This window comes from Salvelinus fontinalis, chromosome 24, assembly GCF_029448725.1.
Source record: "Salvelinus fontinalis isolate EN_2023a chromosome 24, ASM2944872v1, whole genome shotgun sequence".
NCBI lineage: Eukaryota > Metazoa > Chordata > Actinopteri > Salmoniformes > Salmonidae > Salvelinus > Salvelinus fontinalis.
In genome coordinates this window covers 2,039,997-2,063,149 of record NC_074688.1, presented here as the reverse complement: position 1 = coordinate 2,063,149, position 23,153 = coordinate 2,039,997, and the positions used below count along the sequence as shown (strand labels likewise).

Below are 23,153 nucleotides of genomic sequence, written 5' to 3'. Positions count from 1 at the left end.
GATGATTGTGGACTACCGAAAAAGGAGGACCGAACACGCCGCCATTCTCATTGACGGGGCTGTAGTGGAGCAGGTTGAGAGCATCACTGCCTGGTATGGCAATTGTCAAAAACTCCAGCCACCCTAGTCATAGACTGTTCTATCTGCTACCGCACGGCAAGCGGTACCAGTGTCTAGGTTCAAGAGGCTTCTAAACAGCTTCTACCTCCAAGCCATAAGACTCCTGAACATCTAATCAAATGGCTAACCAGACTATTTGCATTGCCCCCCCCAATCCCCCCCCCCCCCCCTTTACGCTGCTGCTACTATTATTATGTATACATAGTCACTTTTAATAACTCTACCTACGTGTACATATTACCTCAATTACCCAGACTAACCGGTGCCCCTGCACACTGACTCTGTACCAGTACCCCCTGTATATAGCCTCGCTATTGTTATTTTACTGCTGTTCTTTAATTATTTGTTACTTTTATTGATCTTTTTTTTGTATTTTTCTGAAAACTGCATTGTTGGTTAAAACTTCTTCAGGCTAGGGTCAATTTTTCTCAATTTCCACCTGACTAACGTGCCCAAAGTAAACTGACTAGTACTCAGGCCCTGAAGCCAGGATATGCATATAATTGGTACCATTGGAAAGAAAACACTTTGAAGTTTGTAGAAATGTTAAAATAATGTAGGAGACTATAACACAATAGATATGGTAGGAGAAAATCCAAAGAAAAATAAAAAAAAAATTTTTTTGAGAGCCCATGCTCTTACAATGGAAAGTACAGGGAAATAATGAAATCATCCTCCCAGGATGCAATTCCCATGACTTCCACTGGGTGTCAGTAATCTTTGTTCAAGGTTTCAGGCTTGTTTCTTCCAAAACGAGTAAGAGTAATGAGTTTTAGTACAAGGACACCTACTTGGAAATTTGTGTGTGCGAGCGCCATGAAGACAACGCGCACCTGCTAAAATCGGATTCCTATTGAACATAATTCTTTCCGTATTATAGTTTGATTACATTTTAGGGTATCTGAGGAGTTAATATAAACGTATTTTAACTTGTTGAAACAAAGTTTAGGGGTAGATTTTCGGATTCTTATCTTGGCATGTTGAACGAGTGGATTACTCAAATCGATGGTGCCAACTAAACAGACCTTTTGGGATAAAAATAAGGATTTTATCTAACAAAACGACACTACATGTTATAGCTGGGACCCTTTAGATGACAAATCAGAGGAAGATTTTGAAAAAGTAAGTGAATATTTAATCGCTATTTGTGAATTTATGAAACCTGTGCCGGTGGAAAAACAATCGCATGGCATGCTTTGCTGTAAAGCCTACTGTCAATTGGACAGTGCAGTTAGATTAACAAGAATTTAAGCTTTCAACCGATATAAAACACTTGTATGTACTTAAATGTTTAATATTCATAATTTTTATGATTATTTATTTGAATTGTGCGCTCTCCAGTTTCACCGGACCCCTAACCCAGAGAGGTTTTAATAAGGGCTTGTAAGTAAGCATTTCACTGTAAGGTTGTATTCGGCGCATGTGACAAATAACATTTGATTTGATATCCATAAGGAGACAGTCACCAAGCTGTGCAAGATGTAAAACAGTTGAGTCTGCCTTTAAACAACCAATCAAAAGTGAGAGTACTCACATGGTGCTGGAGAATGACATAACCAGGCGATAAAATGGCAGCCACGGAGCACATCAAAAGAGAGAGAGAGAGAGAGAGAGAGAAGAAAGAGAGCGAGAGAAGAAAGAGAGCGAGAGAGCAAGCGAGAGAGAGAAAAAGACATTACACAAGTCTACAACCAATTAAACAATATCATCAGCTCTGACTGGAGCCATCCCTCATGCCCAACATCAACAGCTGAAAAGGTATACTACTGTGTGATTACCACGCAGTCCAAACTGGATATGAGAGATATCTTTAAAAAATTGTCATAGTTCCCACCTGGCTCTTGATGCCCGTTTGAGTGATGAAGGTCTTCAGTGCGCCAGTCTCCGAGTTCTGAGGGTAGCCAAAGTCCAGGATCTCTACAACGGACAAGGGGACCGTGAGACCACACACTTCTGCTATGAGCTCACCAGATGGGCTCACAAAGAAACACCATCTTGTTTTATGTAACCGTTATTTGACCAGGAGCTCCACAATACTTTTGAGCAAATATTCTATAAGAGGAACAGGAGCTCAATCAGTGGAACATTTGAGGTGCCGGTACTCAGGTCCGGTGAGCTAATGCCCAAGTCAAACACTGCTTCTTATCCCTTGCGCAAATAGCCTAAAGCTGTGTCCGTGCGCTGAAAACTCTGAGGACCCAGAATATTTTATATAATGTTGCAAGTTCGCTAGTGAAGCCTGACCCAAGTTAATAGTTTATACAATGTTTCAAGTTGGTTGCAGACAGGCCATGTGTAGCCAATGTGATTTATAGGATATTTATTTTTATCAGAATATTTTCTACCTACAGGCTGAAATGTTTTTATTTGTTGGCTTTATGTAGGCTATTTTACATAGTTGGCAATGGCAATATTTGTATCATTTTCATTTAGATTTGGATAGAATTTTGATTAACATGAAAATTATTTTGAGATATGAAGACATTATTATAAATTAAATGAAACTGAAAATGTGCATATGAAAACTATAACTAGCACGCAGATCGGTAGAAATTGTCAAATAAATTGGCATTACACATGAGAAAGGTTTCCGAGTAGGTTGCCATGTAGTCTATTTACTAGCAACTTCAGGAGAGTAACGGCAGAATCTGTGAAAGCCAGCAGGAGCGGGAGAAGAATAGTTGGGTCAGGTTTTTCTCTTCTGCTTATCTAGATATCTGGCCCCCTATTGAGGCATTTGTCTTATTTCATCAAATCGTAAGCTTAAAGAATCAGACAAGCTCACTGCATTCAGTTGATTTTCCTAAAACACATAGGGTGTGTCTATATATGGAAAAACACACGTTTACATTTTTTTAATTGGTCGATTGGTCGAAAGAACAGACTACTTTTTCGGTGGACCAAGATTTTTTTTTTGTCGGGGACAGCCCTAGAACAGTTACCCTCTTTCAGTCTCATAAACACATAGTCGTCTTCCCCAAACATCATCACATCATAGGTCAGAAGAAAGTGGTACTTGTATGTTTTCAAAACATGTTCTGCATATCGCTCTTCACCTGAAGAAAACCAACGTGTCCTGGCTGGTTCAGAGGTAAGGCCGCAGCATCTGCCACACGTCTACTGCGTGGGCATAGGTTATAATCTGGCCTACTGGCCTCCATCTTTCCCCACTATCATCCTATCTCACTATCTGTTCAATGAAAAAAAAAATCGGAAAATCCCTTAAAAAGAAATGGTTTGAAAGCAATCATATTCATTTCACCAATTTCTTGAGTGGATATTAGCAAGTCTGCACGCAATGTCTGTCACCGTCACACGTAGACAACTGCCGGCGCTATATTTTTTTTAGGTTATGATTTTCTCACTTAAAAGTCACAAAAGTCTAAACCTAAAAAAACGACAGCACAGCAGAAAGGCTGACTGTGGCACAAGAGAACCACTTCAGCATGTGGCATGGCGGTCGTGTGGAATTCCTGGAAGGTTTGTTAGGTGGTTGTAAACAGAGGGGGGAAATGACACACACACACACACATACACTAGGGATGGGCACAGTTATTCAAACATCAGAACCTATTTAGTATTCGATTACTTGTGAGAGTATTCCAAAGTTGCAAGCTGGCTAACTTAGCTGGCTAGTGTAGCTAGCTTCTTAACATCGATTTGACGCAGTGAAGACAGGCACTACCAGATGAGATGATAGCTAATCGCAGTAATACTTTTGTCTAACGTGGCGCATGCTGGTGTGGCTACTTCCTCTTTTGTTCTTCCCTCCATATCACACACAGGCCCCTGCTCCTCTTCCGACCCTCCCCACCCTTCTGTTAAAACAACAAGCTGAGTGCACTGGCTCTTTCCTGAGAGCGCGAGCAAGCCCCCATTGAAGTGAAAAAAAGATATATAATATTTAAAACATGTATTTCGACTATCCAGAAATCCCTAACAGAGACACACACACACACACACACAGAGTAGCAACAATAGACGACTGATACATCAGCTCTACTCTTTCAAGACGACTCTTTCCAGAGGAAAAAAGAGCCAGGGGGAAAAAAGAGTGATAGCCTCAAAGAGCGGCAACAGAAAAGGCTTCCTTTACCGTCCAGCAGCTCGTAGATCAGCACAAAGTTGTTCTTGATGTTCTCCTCGCTGATCTTGCCGAAGTAGGCCGTCATGACGTCGCACATCTTAAAGATCAGATCAAATCAGATAGTTAACTTCAGAAAATGTGACTGCTCCGGCCAATACATACAACGCCAATCCATGTACCTTGTAGAGGAACTCGAACACCATGGCGGCGTTGACATTCTGCTTGGTGACCGCCGCCAGCCAGATGTTGGAGCGCTTGACGTGGAAGAAGCTGGTGCGGGCGATGTTGGTGACCGGCGAGCGCACCTGCTGCCGCGCGTGGATCACGTTGACGCGGAACGCATCCACCGCGTTGCGCCTGGATACACAAATACAGAAAAGAAAAGGGGGGGGGGGGGGGTCGTTAGAGACGTTCGAAAGCTAGACCGTGAGCGGCACGCACACACACGGAAGAGGAACAGAGTGTTTGAAGGCATTTCACTGTATTATGCAAGTAAAGATATGAGATAAATGAAAGTCAAAGAGGGGGAGAGTGAAAGAGGAAAAATAGAAGACCAAGAGATATACAGAAGAGAGGAAACGGCAAGCTTACACCTAGAGAAAAAGAAAACGGGCTTTAATAGGGAGTTGTCAACGCCGCTTGCATGCCGGCAAGACACTTCAGTCAGGAGATAATCAGTTGCCAAGCAAGCACATCATCTTACCTATTCCTACAGTATCCAATGGACAAGATGATGGACATGGAGAGAAATGGCACCAGCAAAAAGGGTAGACAGAAACACAAAAGCCAAGGAGGAGGAGGAGCAGAAGAGGGAAAAGGAGGTGGAGAATGAAGATGGGGATAGAGACATCAGGGCAGAGGGTTAGAGAGACACGAATGGCGGGTGCACCAGGGTTTCCATTAGCTGGCAACTGCCGGCTTTTGGCCGCTAAAAATAAATACAATTGTCGCCGGCATCCCAATTTCGTGCTTCAGCACCATTCTCTCACTCCTTGTGCGCAAAATAAAAATACTAAAAAAATATGCCTATAGCCTGGAATGTCCTCCGTGTGGACACATTTTTTAATTGTAGTGGACAAAGATGAGATGAATGTTGATACGGCCAAATGCAGGCTACTGTGCAATGTGGCCGATCAGTAGTCACCAACCGGTCGCTCTCCAAGGCATTCCTAGTCAATCACCGTACATTTCTGTAAAAAAAAACAACGACAAACCTTGCATTCCTATTTTTTCTTTTTTTATCTCGCACTGTTGGCAGTAGGTGCATCCCGATTTAGCTGCCCTGTGCGCGGCAGGCCCAGAGAGCAAATCACTATAGAAATAATGTGGTGCGACTTGAGTTTCACCAAGTCACCAGATGGTCCCTTTCCGGTCAGTATCAGCGGAGGAAAGGGAGAGCGGAGGGCTGTTGAGAGGCGCCACCTCAGTCTGCTGCTCTCTCCCTCCACTGAGACTGACCACCAGATGCAGGCTCCATCAGCCCAGTAAAAGAAAAAATAAATGAATTATTAAAATGTATGCTCACTCAGCTGTGCCTGACAAGTAATACAACAACTGATCTATTACCAGTGGGATCATATAGCCATGCAATGGCAGGGCAATTCAAGCAAAGCCGATATAAGTGTTTTGGGCCTATATCCTACTGAACACGCCTAGGGCTGGACGATATATAGAATTCATTTGATTAATTCAAATGTATGTTTTTGCGCACTATTCCAAATGCCTGTATTGCGAGAATCAAGGTTTTGGAATTTTTTCGTTTTTATGAACGCTTATGTCTGCTTGTTCTCGTGTTGTATTTTTGGTCCCGTCCCTTTCACTCCTCTGTGCTGTGTGCACCAGGTACGGCAGATAGACTAGCGGTTAAGAGCGTTGGGTCAGTAATTAAAAGCTCACTTGTTCAAATCCCCGAGCCAGCAAGATGGCAAAACCTGCCGTTCTGCCATTGAGCAAGGCAGTTGCTAACAGCAACCCCCTGCACCTCTCTGATTCAGAGGTTGGGTTAAATGCGGAAGACACTTTTCGGTGTAATGCATTCAGTTGCGCAACTGACTAGGTATCCAGAGATCTGTATATAATGAAGAGATGCACATCTCTGCACTAACAATGGGAGTCGTTGTCAGAAAGACTGACCGGGAAGGGCAGGAAGGCAGGCTTTAGGTCCCCAAAAAAACATTGGCCTTATTTTGGACAGATTTTAACGAGAGTGAAACCTCTTGCTTCGCCTCTTCCGCTATGGTTTACACACACCAAAGCCCCTCCGCTTGCCTCTCATGCCAACAAAGTTGAGAGATCAAGGGTTTTATTTGAGGTTTGGTCAAACAGAATCGGTCATATGGACACCAAAACACATTGAGACATTATTTTACTGTAATAGAGGACAAGTTATTTTCGAACTATACCTTTTTTATGTCTCAACTACTCAAATTGAGGACAGAGGAGACACTACTGAAACGAGAGTATCAATGAACATTGATTGTGGAAAATTTGCACAGTTTGCAAACCACGGAATTGAGCTGGTATTTTAGCCAAAAACTGTTCAACTAGCTGTGTAGTCTATGTTTTATAAATGTGCAATAAGCATAAAACACAATTATATAAGAAATTGTCAAATCGTTCTCATTCTGAGAAATAAGGTAGGCCACTTGATTTCAACAGCTGAAGGAAGTGGACAGGCTAACATGCTTTTCAAACAGTCGAAGACAGACAGTAGGGTGTGTTCATAACAATTCAACTGGTCAACTTTGTTAGCTAGCAAATAGATCCAAGTTGGCTAACCTTGAAATATAAAGATTAGCTGGCTAATCATTAGCACGCGGGCTTGATGAGACCTGTGTTCATTTTCTATTGCATGCTACAAGAAGTTGTGTGCAATGTGCATTATGCATGGTTCTAGTTAAATTTGTAACAAAAAATGGCTATTTTATTATTTTTTATTATTATTATTGCAACAACAACAAAAAGCAGGTAAAACTATTTTGATAAAATAAATTATTAAATTATTGGGTCTTATGGTTGTGGAAGGCTTATATTTAGCCTAGGTATAACTTCACACGCCCTGAATTCATTAGATGCTGACTGTTTGAAATGCAGTGTATTTTACCTTTAATTTTGACAGACCGGCTCGATTTGACATATGTAGCTACATTTGAAATTGCGTTCTTTACATTGGATAAAAGTAGAGACTCAGAGCTAGAAAATGGTATATCATACACTACAGTTGAGGAACAATGGGAAAATAATTCTGCTTTGAAAGTTGATAATTTTATGTTTTAGTACACCTACTGGAGAGCTCTTCTTTGTCTACACCCATTCAGCATCGTTCACATCCTCTTAAGGTTTAGCCCCAACCATCTCTTTAAGGATTCACATGTGAGGCCATGTACTAAGCAACCAAAGATTTCAAGACTAAAGGCTGGTTTATACTACAGGTGTGTTCGTAAATGTAATTTAGAGTGCCAGTGTGCCTCTGGGCGTTCGTAAACTCCGAGCGTTCTTACCCAACAACAGCAGTCAGGCATCCAAGCTAACTGGCTAACGTTGGCTAACTTGCTAGCTACTTCCAGACACAAATGAGAGAACAGCTCACTGAACATTACTCACCCTAGCAGAGCTGGTTAGGCTGTTTTTATGTTATCCAGAACGTTGGTGACTGCAACTGTACTGCTGGGAACAATTTAATTACGCTTTTTTGCCAACGTTTACACCAGCCATATTCAACGGGTATTGAGGGTTCGTAAAATCGTCATTTATTCTGTGCTCTCGCACACTCAGACGAGAGTGCTCTGAAATCGAAGTAGATAGTCTGAACAAATTTTCCAGCTACGTCTATTGACAGTTGTCGCAGTGACATCATGAATATTCGATTGAAATGGTTACTTGCATAGTGGAGTCTTTTGTTTAGACATGTAGCTAGCTAGCTAAACAATGAACCATAATCCCAACTCATAATGTTACTAACCTGCATGAACCTGCAGGTAGCTAACCAACCAGGTCCAATGTTAGCTAGCTTACATTAGTCTATAACTAGCAATGCAAATGGCTTTGAGATACAAATAATATTACTACACAGATCATACACGTAACGTTAGCTAGCGAGCCAGCCAGCTAACGTTAGCTAGCTAGCTAACGGTACTCTTTAACTTGAAATGAAAATTACATTCTGACAAAATTAGAAACATGTAACATCTGAAAATGTAGCATGCTAGACTATCTTACATGGATCGACGCTTCTCCCTCTCTGTCACGAATGCCACGGTTGCCCTTAGTTTGAAGATGTAATCCGGAGACAGGTGTTTCATACAATAGCCTGCTGTGTTCTCTTTTCGACTCTGTCTGCATATTTGCAATCAAACGCCATCTCCTTAGCTATCATGCTCTAATTCCCCTGATTTCAAAACTCGGTTCTCCAGAAAGTGGAGAGCAACACTTATGTAGTTCTACTACTTGATATTTTACACATACTGACCCATGTTATAGCATGCTACATGGCAGACCAATCTGAACTCATCTCATGTCCAGCTCACTCATTAAAATGCATGTTGGTGTCGTAGCATGCCGCCAGCATATATCTAACTCTCTGGGTCTAGGCTTAGGCTTCTCTTCATATATATATATTTTTTTATTCATATTGTACAGTGGACGCCAAAGCCTATAGGCTTATGCATGCAATGCCCGGATGCATTCAGTGCTCAAATCTCCGACAGCTGAACCGTGAGGTGGATAATTATTGTTTTAGGAAATTAAAAACTAATAAAACTAAAGGCTGTACCACATCCGGCCGTGATTGGGAGTCCCATAGGGCGGCGCACAATTGGCCTAGCATCGTCCGGGTTTGGCTGGGGTAGGCCGTCATTGTAAATAAGAATTTCTTCTTAACTGACTTGCCTAGTTAAATAAAGATTACACCATTTTGAAATTATATTGAAAAAATATAGGTATATGATCAAACTGGTAATAGATCATTTGTTGTATATCTTCTGAGACCCAGCTAAGTGAGCATAATATTTTTTTATTTTTTTTTACTGGACTGATGGTCTGCATCTGATGGTCAGTCTGAGGGGAAGGAAGGAGCAGCGGTGAGGCTGCCTCTCACCCGACTCACCGTGCTGAATACAGTGCAATACAGTCTCGACAGTGCTGAATACCAACGTAAACAAGAACAGCAGCTCTTTGCTGTATTCGTTGAGTCTCTAGTCATGGTTTTAAACATTCAACATGCTCAATACCAAGCGTCGGCTGGAGTGGTGTAAACCTAGCCGCCATTGGACTCTGAAGACATGCAAACGCGTTCTCTGGAGTGAAGAATCACGCTTCACCACCTGGCAGTCCGACAGACGAATCTGGGTTAGGCGGATGCCAGGAAAACAGTACCTGCCCGAATGCATAGTGCCAACTGTAAAGTTTGGTGGAGGAGAAATAATGGTCTGGGGCTGTTTTTCATGGTTTGGTCTCGGCCCCTTAGTTCCAGTGAAGGGAAATCTTAACGCTACAGCATACAATGACATTCTGGAGGATTCCGTGCTTTAAACTTTGTGGAAACAGTTTGGGAAAGGCCATTTCCTGTTTCAGCATGACAATCCCCCCGTGCACAAAACGAGGTCCATTAAGAAATGGTTTGTCGAGATTAGTGTGGAAGAACTTGACTGGCTTGCACAGAGCCCTGACCTCAACTCCATTGAACACCTTTGGGAGGAATTGGAATGCCGACTGCAAGCCAGGCCTAATCGCCCAACATCAGTGCCCAACCTCACTAATACTCTTGTTGCTGAATGGAAGCAAGTCCCCGCAGCAATGTTCCAACATCTGAGAAAGCCTCTTCTGAGAAAGCCTTCTCAGAAGAGTGGAGGCTGTTATAATAGCAAATTAATATTAATGAACATGAGTTTTGAATGAGATGTATGATGAGCAGGTGTCCACATACTTTTGGTTATGTAGTGTATTTTCCTTTATTATTTTCCCATAACAATACCACCCCTCCCCTATTGGAGTAAACTGATGGACAACACCACTTAGGCTTCTACTTCCAGCTTATACATATCAAATGATTGATTGACTATGACTTTTCAGATCACCCAGTAGTGCTATTTGCAGTTAACTCAGGGTAAATGTGGCAATCCTTCAGCCATTCTTGAACCTGCGACCAAATGATCTAATGATTCTGAATCAGGTGCTGTTCATAAACCATGTGCCCTGAAAATCTCTTCCCAACTATTTTCCAATCTGTATGGCACATCTGTCAAACTGGTATACTTTTTTATTTATCACAATTATCTTTAACCAATTTTGGTCTTTAATGCAGGGCCGACAGTTCCTTACGTTCTCCTCCTTCCACTTGCCTCTTCTATTTTTGCTGTAATGCTGCAATTAGTTTGTTGTAATTTTGGGTAGAGCAGACATTTCCATATATTTTAATTAGCTGCATGTGTGACAACTTCACCAGTCCTATTCATGATATAATTTACAAAAATGAAACCTACAAAGTATATATATATATTTTTTCATCAATTAGTACATTTTAACTGGGATTAAAACCAACGTTCTATGGCTTGTTTTAAAAATAATGATATTTTTTGAGATGACTTCATTTCAAATAACCGAAAGTTAGAGTTTGTAATCTGAAAAAAGGGAAAAAGGCCATTCTTGAACACGGGGTGAGCCTTTCTTACTAAACTACTAGAAAACCAGTTCGTATTTAAGTATAACTTTTGTATGACTGAAGCCTTTAGTGAGAGGTCGAATGCTTTAATATTTAATCATTTCTGCCCTCCGAATTCATATTCATTATATAAATAGGCCCGTTAAATTTTGTCTGGCTTGCCATTCCAAATAAAATTGTATATTTTTTGCTCATATAATTTAAGAAACAAGTTGTGAGGCAGGGCCATAAACAAATACAGTGAGTAAACTGGGATATGACTAAAGAGTTAATAAAGGCGATCTTTCCACAAATGGACAGGTATTTTCCTGTCAATGGTAGCAAGATCTTGTCTATTTTTGCTAACTGTCTATTAACATGTATTGTAGTGAGATCATTTCTTTCCTTCAGGATGTGAAGACCGATTATGTCCACTTCACCGTCAAACCATTGTCTTAGTAAACTACACATTGATTTATTTTTACCCATCTACCAATAGGTCCCCCTCTTTGCGAGGCATTGGAAAACCTCCCTGGTCTTTGTGGTTGAAATGCACTGCTAGACTGAGGGACCTTACATATGTGTGGGTTACAGAGATGAGGTAGTCATTCAATGTTATGTTAAACAGTATTATTAAATCCATGCAAACTTATTATGTGACTTGATAAGCACATTTTAACTCCTGAACGTATTTAGGCTTGCCATAACAAAGGAGTTGAATACTTATTGACAAGACATTTCAGCTTTTCATTTTTATTAATTTGTACAAATTTCTAAAAACATAATTTCACTTTGACATTATGGGGTATTGTGTGTAGTGACACAAAATGACACAATCAGTGACACTAAATCTAAATGTAATTCATTTTAAATTCACGCTGTAACTAATTTCTGAAGTCACTGTATGCATTAATTAATCAATTATACAAATCATACAATCAATTTGAATATGTTTTGACCAATCAAACTACTAAAATAACAACGGTGATAGGGTAAATCTATTGATAAACTGGGTAAATCAAGATGTTGCCTAGGTCTATTCACAATACAGGTAAATGCTTATTATTCAATAGGAGTGTGTGCATGCATTGAGTTATTGAGGTTGTATTAGACGGTTTCATGGGGCTACAGATGAGAAATATTCACTGCCATTAAGGACTTATTTTACTGTCAACTGCTAGGAGAACATATTATTTTATTGTACTGATCAAAAACATTTGCATAGAAGAAGCAATCTCTTTTATAAAAGTGTGCACGGTCTCGAACAAAGTAAAGACGTCATTCGCAAGGCAGAATGTGGTTATGAAATCTAGTAGAAATCCGACGGAGGCGAGGGAGACAATGAAATGAACGAGTTTTTGGTGGCAAGGGAGACTAAGTTCATTTATAAATTTTTTGATGACAAATAGCTTTGAAATCAGTATTTTTTGGGTACTAGGATAGTGAATTCAGATGTAAGCTAACAAGGAAAGTAAGCCCACAATTAATGCAGAAAGCTACTGTTATAATCTGTATGGACATTGTTTTGCGAACAGTAATTAACAGTCTCAACATTTCTACATGTTTTGCATTATTCAAGTGTTTGTGCAACATTAGTGGGGAGCTAACAATGCCGCCCAGACAACGTCGCAATGAATGACTAAGTGGAGCATGCACTTTGCTCTTCACGCTATAAAGGGGATGCGCTGATCGACAGAATTGATCCTCTCAATCACGTGAGACATTTGACAGAAGTACAGAACGTAACAAAAATGTCAGTACCGAACCGTTTCATTTTTTTAATGGAAAAATGACTGACGTTTCGGTATACCATGCAACACTACTCTGTGGACTCACCCTATGTCATCACGGTAGACGCGGGAGATCAGCACCTCCCCCTTGTGGTTGTAGATGAACAATCCTCCAATCATGATGGCAGCCTCTCAGTCATAACAGGCCACGAGGAGTGACTGCATGGGGGAGAGAGAGAGTAGGGAAGTGATCAGCAGTCTGCACAACAATACAAAATCAGAGGGGGAAAAAGGCTTCTTGAAGAAACGTCTTCTTGGGTCAGGAGGAATTCCGAAAGAAATCATATATCTGCCTGAAGAGGCAGAGAGAGACTACTACATCCATCTCTAGATACTACTAGGCAGGAAAGGAGTAGTTTAACAAAAGTACATGATCCACAACAAGAAAAGGCCTGGATTAACTAATCCTCTTCCTTCCCACTCCTCAGGAAGACAAATTAAATAGGCCTAGACCAGATTACTGCTCCTATAGCTAACACACAGAAAACAGGAGGGGAATCAAGGTGTTCATTAGGCCCCAAAATGAAGAAAGCAGGATGGGTCCTACCTAAACCCCCAATAAGAAAATACGCGCTCTAATGAACACAACCCTAGAGGAGCGATGTCATCTAGGCTAATTTGTTAATGGATGAAAAACACGTCTACAATTTCATTCGACTTTCAGGTGCCATAGGAAGCACATTTCCAATTCATGCCATGATTGAACTGAATTCGGCTCAGATTGAAGGACCCACCCCACCCCCTTCACCTCTCTACCTCTCAGTCTATTCAGGACAAATCCAAAAGCTTACAGAGAACTCATTTGACCCTTACATCTATTCAAACATCATGAAGCCAGACGGATAGAGTTGACATATGCAAGTCAGCGCAATAGCCTAGTGTGTGTGAATGTGTGTGTGTGTTCCACAAGATCTGACCTTATGTCTCTCTCACTCCAAGGTCAGTGTGACCGCTTCAATGTCTGCCGATTAAGTACCGCTACGTGTGGTCGTAGGCTGTGACAAAGTTCTAGCAGTGTCAGATCCCGGTGACTAACCAATAGGAACATGGCCGGCACAGAGTATGCACACAATAATATGTTTATTGTGAATAGTCAGATGAATATAAAAGTTTGGTTTAAACGCTTAGCCTACACGCTGTGCAAGAAGAACGATGTCCCTAATAATGTTGTTTACACGACACACCTGAAATCAGGCTACCTGATGGGTTTAAACTTATTTTCTTCTTAAACATTCTACCGTGTTATTTGGGGGAAGCCTATCTGATTCTGAGTTCAGGCATAACGTTTGTTTATATGTGAAAACTATTTCTAAGATGCATACTTGGTGACATCGCGTGTGATGTGGGAATCATAAAAGCCTGAATCCGACATACAGTCTGCAAAGACCGTAAGATGACAACCAGGGTGGGCCGTCCGCTTCTGCTTCCCTAAAGAAGGGCAACAATTATAGTGAAACAGTTGGCACGTGGAAAGCCAGACAAGCACAGTCAAACAGATACGTTTGCGTAAAGAGCTGGTACACACAGTTGAAATCGGAAGTTTACATACACTTAGTTTGGAGTCATTAAAACTTGTTTTTCAACCACTCCACAAATGTCTTGTAAACAAACTATAGTTTTGGCAAGTTGGTTAGGACATCTACTTTGTGCTTGACACAAGTAATTTTTCCAACAATTGTTTACAGACAGATTATTTCACTTATAATTCACTGTATCACAATTCCAGTGGGTCAGAAGTTTACATACACTAAGTTGACTGTGCCTTTAAAGAGCTTGTAAAATTCCAGAAAATTTAAGTTAGGCTAAATGACATCATTTGAGTTAATTGGTGGTCTACCTGTGGATGTATTTCAAGGCCTACCTTCAAACTCAGTGCCTCTTTGCTTGACACCATGGGAAAATCAAAAGAAATCAACCAAGACTTCAGAAAAATATTTGCACATCTCCACAAGTCTGGTTCATCCTTGGGAGAAATTTCCAAACGCCTGAAGGAACTACGTTCATCTGTACAAACAATAGTACGCAAGTAATAACACCGTGGGACCACGCTGCCATCATACCGCTCAGGAAGGAGACGCGTTCCGTCTCCTGGAGATGAACGTATTTTGGTGCGAAAAGTGCAAATCAATCCCAGAACAACAGCAAAGGACCTTGTGAAGAGGCTGGAGGAAACAGATACAAAAGTGTCTATATCCACAGTAAAACGAGCCCTATATCGACATAACCTGAAAGGCCAATCATTATTGAAAAAGCCACTGCTCCAAAATCGCCATAAAAAAGCCAGACTACGGTTTGCAACTGCACATGGGGACAAAGATCGTACTTTTTGGAGATATGTCCTCTGGTCTGAGGAAACAAAAATACAACTGTTTGGCCTTAATGACCATCGTTATGTTTGGAGGAAAAAGGGGGAGGCTTGCAAGCCGAGGAACACCATCCCAACCGTGAAGCACGGGTGTGGCAGCATCATGTTGTAGGGGTGCTTTGCCGCAGGAGGGACTGGTGCACTTCACAAAATAGATGGCATCATGAGGTAGGAAAAGTATGTGTATATATTGAAGCAACATCTCAAGACATCAGTCAGGAAGTTGAAGCTTGCCGTAAATTGGTCTTCCAAATGGACAATAACCCCAAGCATACTTCCAAAGTGGTGGCAAAATGGCTTAAGGACAACAAAGTAAAGGTATTGGAGTGGCCATCACAAATCCCTGACCTCAATCCTATAGATTGTGGGCAGAACTGATAAAGTGTGTGCGAGCAAGTAGGCCTACAAACCTGACTCAGTTACACCAGCTCTGTCAGGAGGAATGGGCCAAAATTGCCCCCAACTTATTGTGTGAAGCTTGTGGAAGGCTACCCGAAACGTTTGACCCAAGTTAAACAATTTAAAGGCAATGCTACCAAATACTAATTGAGTGTATGTAAACTTCTGACCCACTGGGAATGTGATGAAATAAATAAACGCTGAAATAAATCATTCTCTCTACAATTATTCTGACATTTCACATTCTTAAAATAAAGTGGTGATCTTAACTGACCTAAGACAGGGCATTTTTACTAGGATTAAATGTCAGGAATTGTCAAAAACTGAGTTTAAATGTATTTGGCTAAGGTGTATGTAAACTTCCAACATCAACTGTATGTATGACTGGTATGACATTATGTACAGTATGTCACGCTGCTTGCTTAGAGTATCACTTACGCTCAATTCGGCTCGAACACAGGACGTCTGCCTCGCAAACACACATGACTGCCCACCTGAAGCTTCTGACCCAGCTGTGCCACCGCAAAAACTAGCTATTCATCAGCACAAGTGGGGACACTTTAGGCTGAGTTTCACCGATCCCTCACATAAAGTGAGTTAACTAAGATATTGTAAATAAGGAAACACCAACAAGTTGAATGTATACTGATCAAAAACATGAACGACTTTACTGAGTTACAGTTTATAAGGAAATCAGTCAATGTAAATAAATGTATATATTCCTCAAGGTAGCAGTATTGCAGGGAACACATTTAGTTGGGGGCAAATTTAATTTTTGTCTGGATACAATTCTGGATAGATCCTCAACTAAAACAACCTCAATGACTAAGTCAGCCAAATGCACTCTATCATTTATGAAAGACTTAGATTTGAAAGACATATGGAGACAGCTCCACCCATAAAATAAGGATTACTTATTCTACTCCTGCCCGCATAACTCTCTTACCCAGATTGATTATTTTCTCCTATCAGCACAGGTAACCCATAGAGTTCTAGAAACTGAGTATTTATCTAGAACTATCTCAGATAATTCTCCCCTCACACTTTCTGTTTGGATGCCAGATGGAGTTCAAGGGACTTATAGATGGTGCCAAAATCCAACTCTTTTGAAACAGACAGAATTTTGTCAATTTATCACATACCAAATTAAGTTTTTCTGTGAAACAAACTGTCCGTCCTCTCCCGATAGTTTTGTACTCTGGGATACATTAAAGGCCATTAAAGGGTCAAATCATTTCTTATACCAAAGGTCTTAAAAATGCACTACTGAGTTGAATGAATTAGAGAATTAAATCCTATTACTACAAAAAGAACACCAACAATCTGGCTCTAAAGAAACATACGTTGGTGAATAAAAAACGAAAATATAATACCCTAACTACTTACAAAACTGAAAAGACTATTCTTAGAACTAGGCAAAGATAGTATGAATTGGGGAACTTGACACACAAAGTCTTGGCCTTTGCAGATAAAAGCTGAGGAGAATTCGAGAACCATCAACTCTATTGAAACACAGAACGGTCAAGTGTCTCACAACCCGGAAGAGATGAATGATTCATTTAAACAATACTATTCTAAGTTATACACTTCTGGTGGAACAGAACCAGCAATGATACAACTATTGAACTACCACTCCTCACACAGGAAGACCAAAAAGAACTAGATCGCCCCTTTACAAAAACAGAAATCGAAAAGGCAATTTCCTCTCTACAATCCAGCAAATCACCAGGAGACGATGGCTTTCCCCCAGAGTTTTATAAGGAGTTTAAGGATTTGCTTATTCCTCTCTTGATGGATGTTCTAAATTTAGCTGCTGAGACGCAGAGTCTACCGGACTCCTTTTCCACGGCTATTATAACAGTTACAATGTTCTTCCTATAGGCCGATCTCGCTCCTCAATGCCGACAATAAATAGATTTCTAAGGTGATGGCTAATAGATTAGGACAATATTTTCCAAACCTGATTAACACCGATCGAACAGGCTTTATACAGAAAATATCCTCCACCAATAATTTGCGCAGGTTATTCAACGTAATTCACATGGCCAGTGTGAGGAGAGATCCTAGTATAGCAGTATCTCTAGATGCTGAAAATGCCTTTGATAGGCTGGAGTGGCCATACCTATTCAACTTTAACCTTGGTCCTTCGTTTGTCAACTGGGTTAAAACGTTATACTATAAACCTGCAAGCCAAGATCACAATTAATGGCATGATGTCAGCCACATTCCCACTCTTTAGAGGTAGTAGACAGGGCAGTTCACTTTCCCCACTCCTTTTTGTGCTAGCCACAGAACCCCTGGCGGAGGCCATAAGAACAAATCCTGGCATAAAGGGTTTTCTGGTGGGCCAAATAACGCATAAGATCTCATTGTTCGCAGACAACATTATTTTGTTCCTCTCTGACCCGACCGGATCTCTCTCAAAACTACAGACGCTTTTGGGTACATACAGCTCTATATCAGGTTACAAAGTCAACATGGACAAAAGTGTAATACTTCCACTGACTCGCTTTGACTATAGCATCTGTGAACGAACGGGTCCGTTCAGATGGTCGCCACAGGGGTTCAAATATCTAGGAATCACAGTTGATAATGACTTAACTACTCTGTCTTGGTTCAGAAAGTGGTGAATGACTTGAATAGATGGATAGATCTGCCTCACATTATTTGGGAGAATTAGCTGTATTAAGATGAACGTTCTGCCTAAGATGATGTACCTATTTTTATCTTTACGAATAACCCTAACCGAGAGTTTCTTTAAGTTCTTTAACAAGACCATAAGACAATTTGTACGGAACCGTAAAACGCCAAGGGTGAGCCTGGACAAATTAACGTGGGATTATAGTCTAGGAGGTCTCTGCCTACCAAATTTCAAGATGTATTACTGGGCAGCGCAAATAATATTAATTTCATTCGTATTTGAAACTCAACCAGCCCCTTCTTGGACTCAGATGGAAATCTGTGCTCTTAATGAAGAGGTTGGGAGTAATATTATCTACAAGTGGAACCCCAAGACTATATCAGCAAAAACAAGCAATACCTGTACCATCAATTTAGTAAGATCTTGGTATGAAATGCGTAAGTTATTTGGTCTGAAACAAGACTTGTCACCCAAAACACCCCTGTGGCAAAACAGACTTCTGCCAATGATCTTGGATAGGAACATTTTTCAACAGTGACATGAGAAGGGAATACCGCATTTAGAACATTGTTATATAGATGGGGTACTTATGTCATTTGAGCAACAAAAAGAAAAATACCAGTTATCCAATTATCATTTATTTTAGTATTTACAGTTAAACCTTTCTCAGATGCACTTTTGGAGATATGACTTTACCAAATCTATCAGGTATTGAACAACTACTCCATGATAACAATGACACATGTAGATTCATATCCAGTGTACTCATTGCTAATGCAACAATGCCCAAAACCAGATGTAAATAAGTCGAGAGGACGATGGGAATCCGATTTGAATACTACAATTGATGAGGGTCTATGGTCGGACCTATGCCAAGATAGCGTGTCAGCGACCATCAACTCTAGATTAGAGGTCGACCATGGCCGGGTCGATTAATTAGGGCTGATTTTCACGTTTTCATAACAATCGGTAATTGCCGATTATGGCCGATTACGTTGCAATCCACGAGGAGACTGCGTGGCAGGCTGACCACCTGTTACACGAGTGCAGCAAGGAGCCAAGGTAAGTTGCTAGCTAGCATTAAACGTATCATATAAAAAACAATCAATCTTAATATCTTCAACCATGTGTAGGGATTATGTTACTAGTTTAACTAGCTTGTCCTGCGTTTCATATAATCAATGGGGTGCCTGTTAATTTATCATCGAATCACAGCCTACTTCACCAAACGGGTGATGATTTAACAAAAGCGCATTCGTGTCAGGGTCTAAGCAGCAGTTTGGGCCGCCTGGCTCGTTGCAAACTGTGTGAAGACCATTTGTTGCTAACAAAGACAGTAATTAATTTGCCAGAATTTTACATAATTATGACATAACATTGAAGGTTGTGCAATGTTACAGCAATAGTTGCCACCCGTTCGATAAAATACGGAACGGTTCCGTATTTCACTGAAAGAATAAACGTTTTGTTTTCGAAATGATAGTTTCCGGATATGACCATATTAATGACCTAAGGCTCGTATTTCTGTGTGTTTATTATATTATAATTAGGTCTATGATTTGATATTTGATAGTCTGACTGAGCGGTGGTAGGCAGCAGGCTCGTAAGCATTCATTCAAACAGCACATTCCTGCGTTTGCCAGCAGCTCTTCGCAATGCTTGAAGCACAGCGCTGTTTATGACTCCAAGCCTATCAACTCCCGAGATTAGGCTGGCAATACTATAGTGCCTATAAGAACATCCAATAGTCAAAGGTGTATATGAAATACAAATGGTATAGAGAGAAATAGTCCTATAATTCCTATAATAACTACAACCTAAACTTCTTAACTGGGAATGTTGAAGACTCATGTTAAAAGGAACCACCAGCTTTCATATGTTCTCATGTTCTGAGCAAGGAACTTAAACGTTAGTTTTTTTACATGGCATTTATTCCACTTTTACTTTCTTCTCCAACACTGTGTTTTTGCATTATTTTAACCAAATTGAACATGTTTCATTATTTATTTGAGACTAAATTGATTTTATTTATGGATAAAATTAAGTTAAAATAAAATAGTTCATTCAGTATTGTTGTAATTGTCATTATTACAAATATATTTATAAAAATCGTCCAATTAATCGGTATTGGCTTTTTTTGTTCTCCAATAATCGGTATCGGTGTTGAAAAATCATAATCGGTTGACCTCTACTCTAGATATATACTTATACATTACAACTTCCTCCACCAACTCTATCTGACAGCTCAGAGGTTCGATAGATATAACCCAGAAATATCAGAAATGTGTTTTAGATGTGGAACAACAGAAGGCACATTTTTGCATTCTACTTGGCAGTGTACTAAATTACAAGCCTTCTGGCATATTGTTTGTGACATCATGCCAGAAGGGACCAGAAGGGACCTCCCTTCTCCCTTTATTATGGAGGTCCCTTGCCACTTGACCCTGAAATATGTCTTCTGGGTAACTTCACAAATGTGAATTTGAAGAATAACTTCAAAATCAAATTTACAGAAAATCGCCCTTGCCACTGCAAGAAAATGCGTTGCATTGACATGGAAATCGGATTCCCCTCTCCCAATTACAAGATGGCTCTCTGAAATAAATAAGTGTGTTCCTATGGAGATTACCTATGCTTTAAGAAATAAATTCAACCACTTTGTGAAAATATGGCAACCATTACTGGACTCTATGAAAACACTTCCATTGAGGTTGGTGGAGGTGAGCTTGTAGATCGATGTAGCTTTTGTCTCTCTGTAATGTACTGTTTGTATTGCTTAGTGTATATGTTGGTATCCCTTGTCATTTGTCTTATTTAGTCATTTGTATTATTACTATTCTAATTTAACTCATTTATTATTTGTATTTTGTAATTTTTCATTGTTTTAAGTTATTTTGGGGGATGGGGAGGTGTGATTTACTTTTTGTCATAGTATTTACTCTTGCTGTGTTGTATTGTTCTGTTGTTGAATAATTGAAAAATATATATATAAAAAAATAAATGTAAAGCAAGGAATGAATTTGTAAATGCTAATTCATAGTCGTAACATAGGGTTTACGTTTACGTACGTTTACAGATCTAATTTATCATTTACGTTTCAAGTTTCGAGCATGGCTTTTCTTACGATCCTAACAATTTACGTATGGATTTTCTTACGATCCTAATGATATGTACATTCAACCTTTTGGCAGCTATCTCGCTCCATAGTCGCAATGCATGAGGCAAATTTTTTGGTCCACAAATGCAAATCTGTATTCCCAAATCAAATCAAATTGTATTTGTCACATGCGCTGAATACAACCTTACAGTGAAATGCTTACTTACAAGCCCTTAACCAACAATGCAGTTTAAAAAAATGAAATAAAAGTATAGCTACAGTAAAATAACAATAGCAAGGCTATATACAGGGGGTCCCGGTACAGAGTCAATGGTCAGGGTAATTGAGGTAATATGTACATGTAGGTAGAGTTATTAAAGTGACTATGCATACATAATAACAGAGAGTAGCAGCAGCGTAAAGGGGGGGGGGGGGGGGGGGGGGTAGAAACTGCAAATAATCTGGGTAGCCATTTGATTAGATGTTCAGTAGTCTTATGGTTTGGGGGTAGAAGCTGTTTAGAAGCCTCTTGGACCTAGACTTGGAGCTCCGGTACCAGTCATGTGAAATCTATACATTAGGGCCTTATGAATTCATTTTAATTGACTGATTTCCTTCGATGAACTGTAACAGGGAAATCTTTGAAATGGTTGCGTTTATACATTTTTTTCAGTATAATTAGCACATTTTCTTCCCTTTTAACTGCATTGTTGGCAAAGTCCTCGTAAGTAAACTGTTGTATTCGGCGCATGTGACAAATACAATTTTATTTGAGGATCCATCCATTCAAAGACTGGAGAACCAGCGGGATCAACACTGAGATCCTATTGAATTACTAATTCCATACATCAACATGTCTTCAGCGTTCTAGAATAGTCTAGCAGCTAATATTAGCCAGTTAACCTTCATAACAACTCTGAACGCATTTGGTAGTGTGTCTATTTTGACAACTTGAGATTGCAATGGCCTGTGAACAGCATCAGTAGCAAGGGGGCAGATACATGAAATACGAGTTATAATGTCGTAATTACATCGATTTGCATGGGGATGCAGCAAACCAAGGTACCTAGCTCGCTAATGTCAGCTAACGTAAGAGGTTTTGAAATTAGCTATCTAGCTAACCTCTACTAGTACTACTGTACTGCTAGATGTCTGCCTGACCGGAAAACTAGCTACTGTAGCTAGCTAACGTTATCTGTCACCGATAACGAACTAGCTATACATTTTGTAGCCATCGCCGTTAGGGTATTCTGTTCTATTGTGTATTCCCATAACTATACCGTTTTTTCAACATCACACAACACAGTTCTTGGTTCCAAATTGTCTTTTAAAATCAACTTGCTAGTGTATCAGCACCGGTTACACTAGCATGCGAAATGTGGCTGATTAGCTAGCAAGCTACCATTGTCACGATTTTTACTGCATTGCTCCTGTTCTCACCCGTCTCCCTCGCACTCACCTGAAGCTGTACAGGCCAATTTACCCGAAAAGCCGCAACTACGTGTCCTAAAGGCACTAATTTTGAAACAGGATGGTTAAGATCAAGGTTTTTATTTCACTCACTTTCTTACTCCAATTCAAGATGTCGACCGCTCCTAGCTCCAAAGAGACTCACTGTCAATTGACAATGAAGCAGGTTATAGGGCAGTGAAAGCACCCACAACTACTAGCCCTGCTGGATTTATATATTTCAACGGTCGTATTGCTTTATCAAGACTAGCATGTACTGTAATGGCATTGGATGTTCCCCAAGCAACAATAAAAGTAGTAGACATTACACTTTTAGATTTATTTTGGAGGAATAAACCACACTATTTAAAAAGGGTATTATGTACAATTTTTAATCCGGCCCAATTTGCAAAACTGTTTGAAAAGATGTATGAGGTATTTTTATGTTCTTTTTAACCTATTTTTACTGACCGGAATATTACGTTTTTTCCTGAACACCATACCACCAGTTGGTCATAATTGTGACCTCTATCTGACCAGATGGTCATAATTCTGACCACTATATTAT

At 40.1% G+C, this 23,153-nt stretch overlaps 1 protein-coding gene across 3 annotated transcripts in view; it reads right to left on the bottom strand.

Moving 5' to 3' along the window:
• LOC129821740 (AP-2 complex subunit mu-like) overlaps positions 1-22,825 on the bottom strand; it is a 48,710-nt gene extending 25,885 nt beyond the window's left edge. For 2 of the 3 annotated variants that reach the window (XM_055879355.1, XM_055879357.1), the window contains exons 1-5: positions 22,700-22,825; positions 12,681-12,793; positions 4,387-4,564; positions 4,217-4,304; positions 1,955-2,037 (exon numbers count right to left, since the gene is read on the bottom strand). In XM_055879355.1, the coding sequence (XP_055735330.1) occupies positions 1,955-2,037; positions 4,217-4,304; positions 4,387-4,564; positions 12,681-12,754 (423 nt within the window). In that variant the 5' untranslated portion in view covers positions 12,755-12,793; positions 22,700-22,825. The other variant, XM_055879356.1, reaches the window with a different exon arrangement.
• Positions 22,826-23,153: the final 328 nt, after the last annotated feature.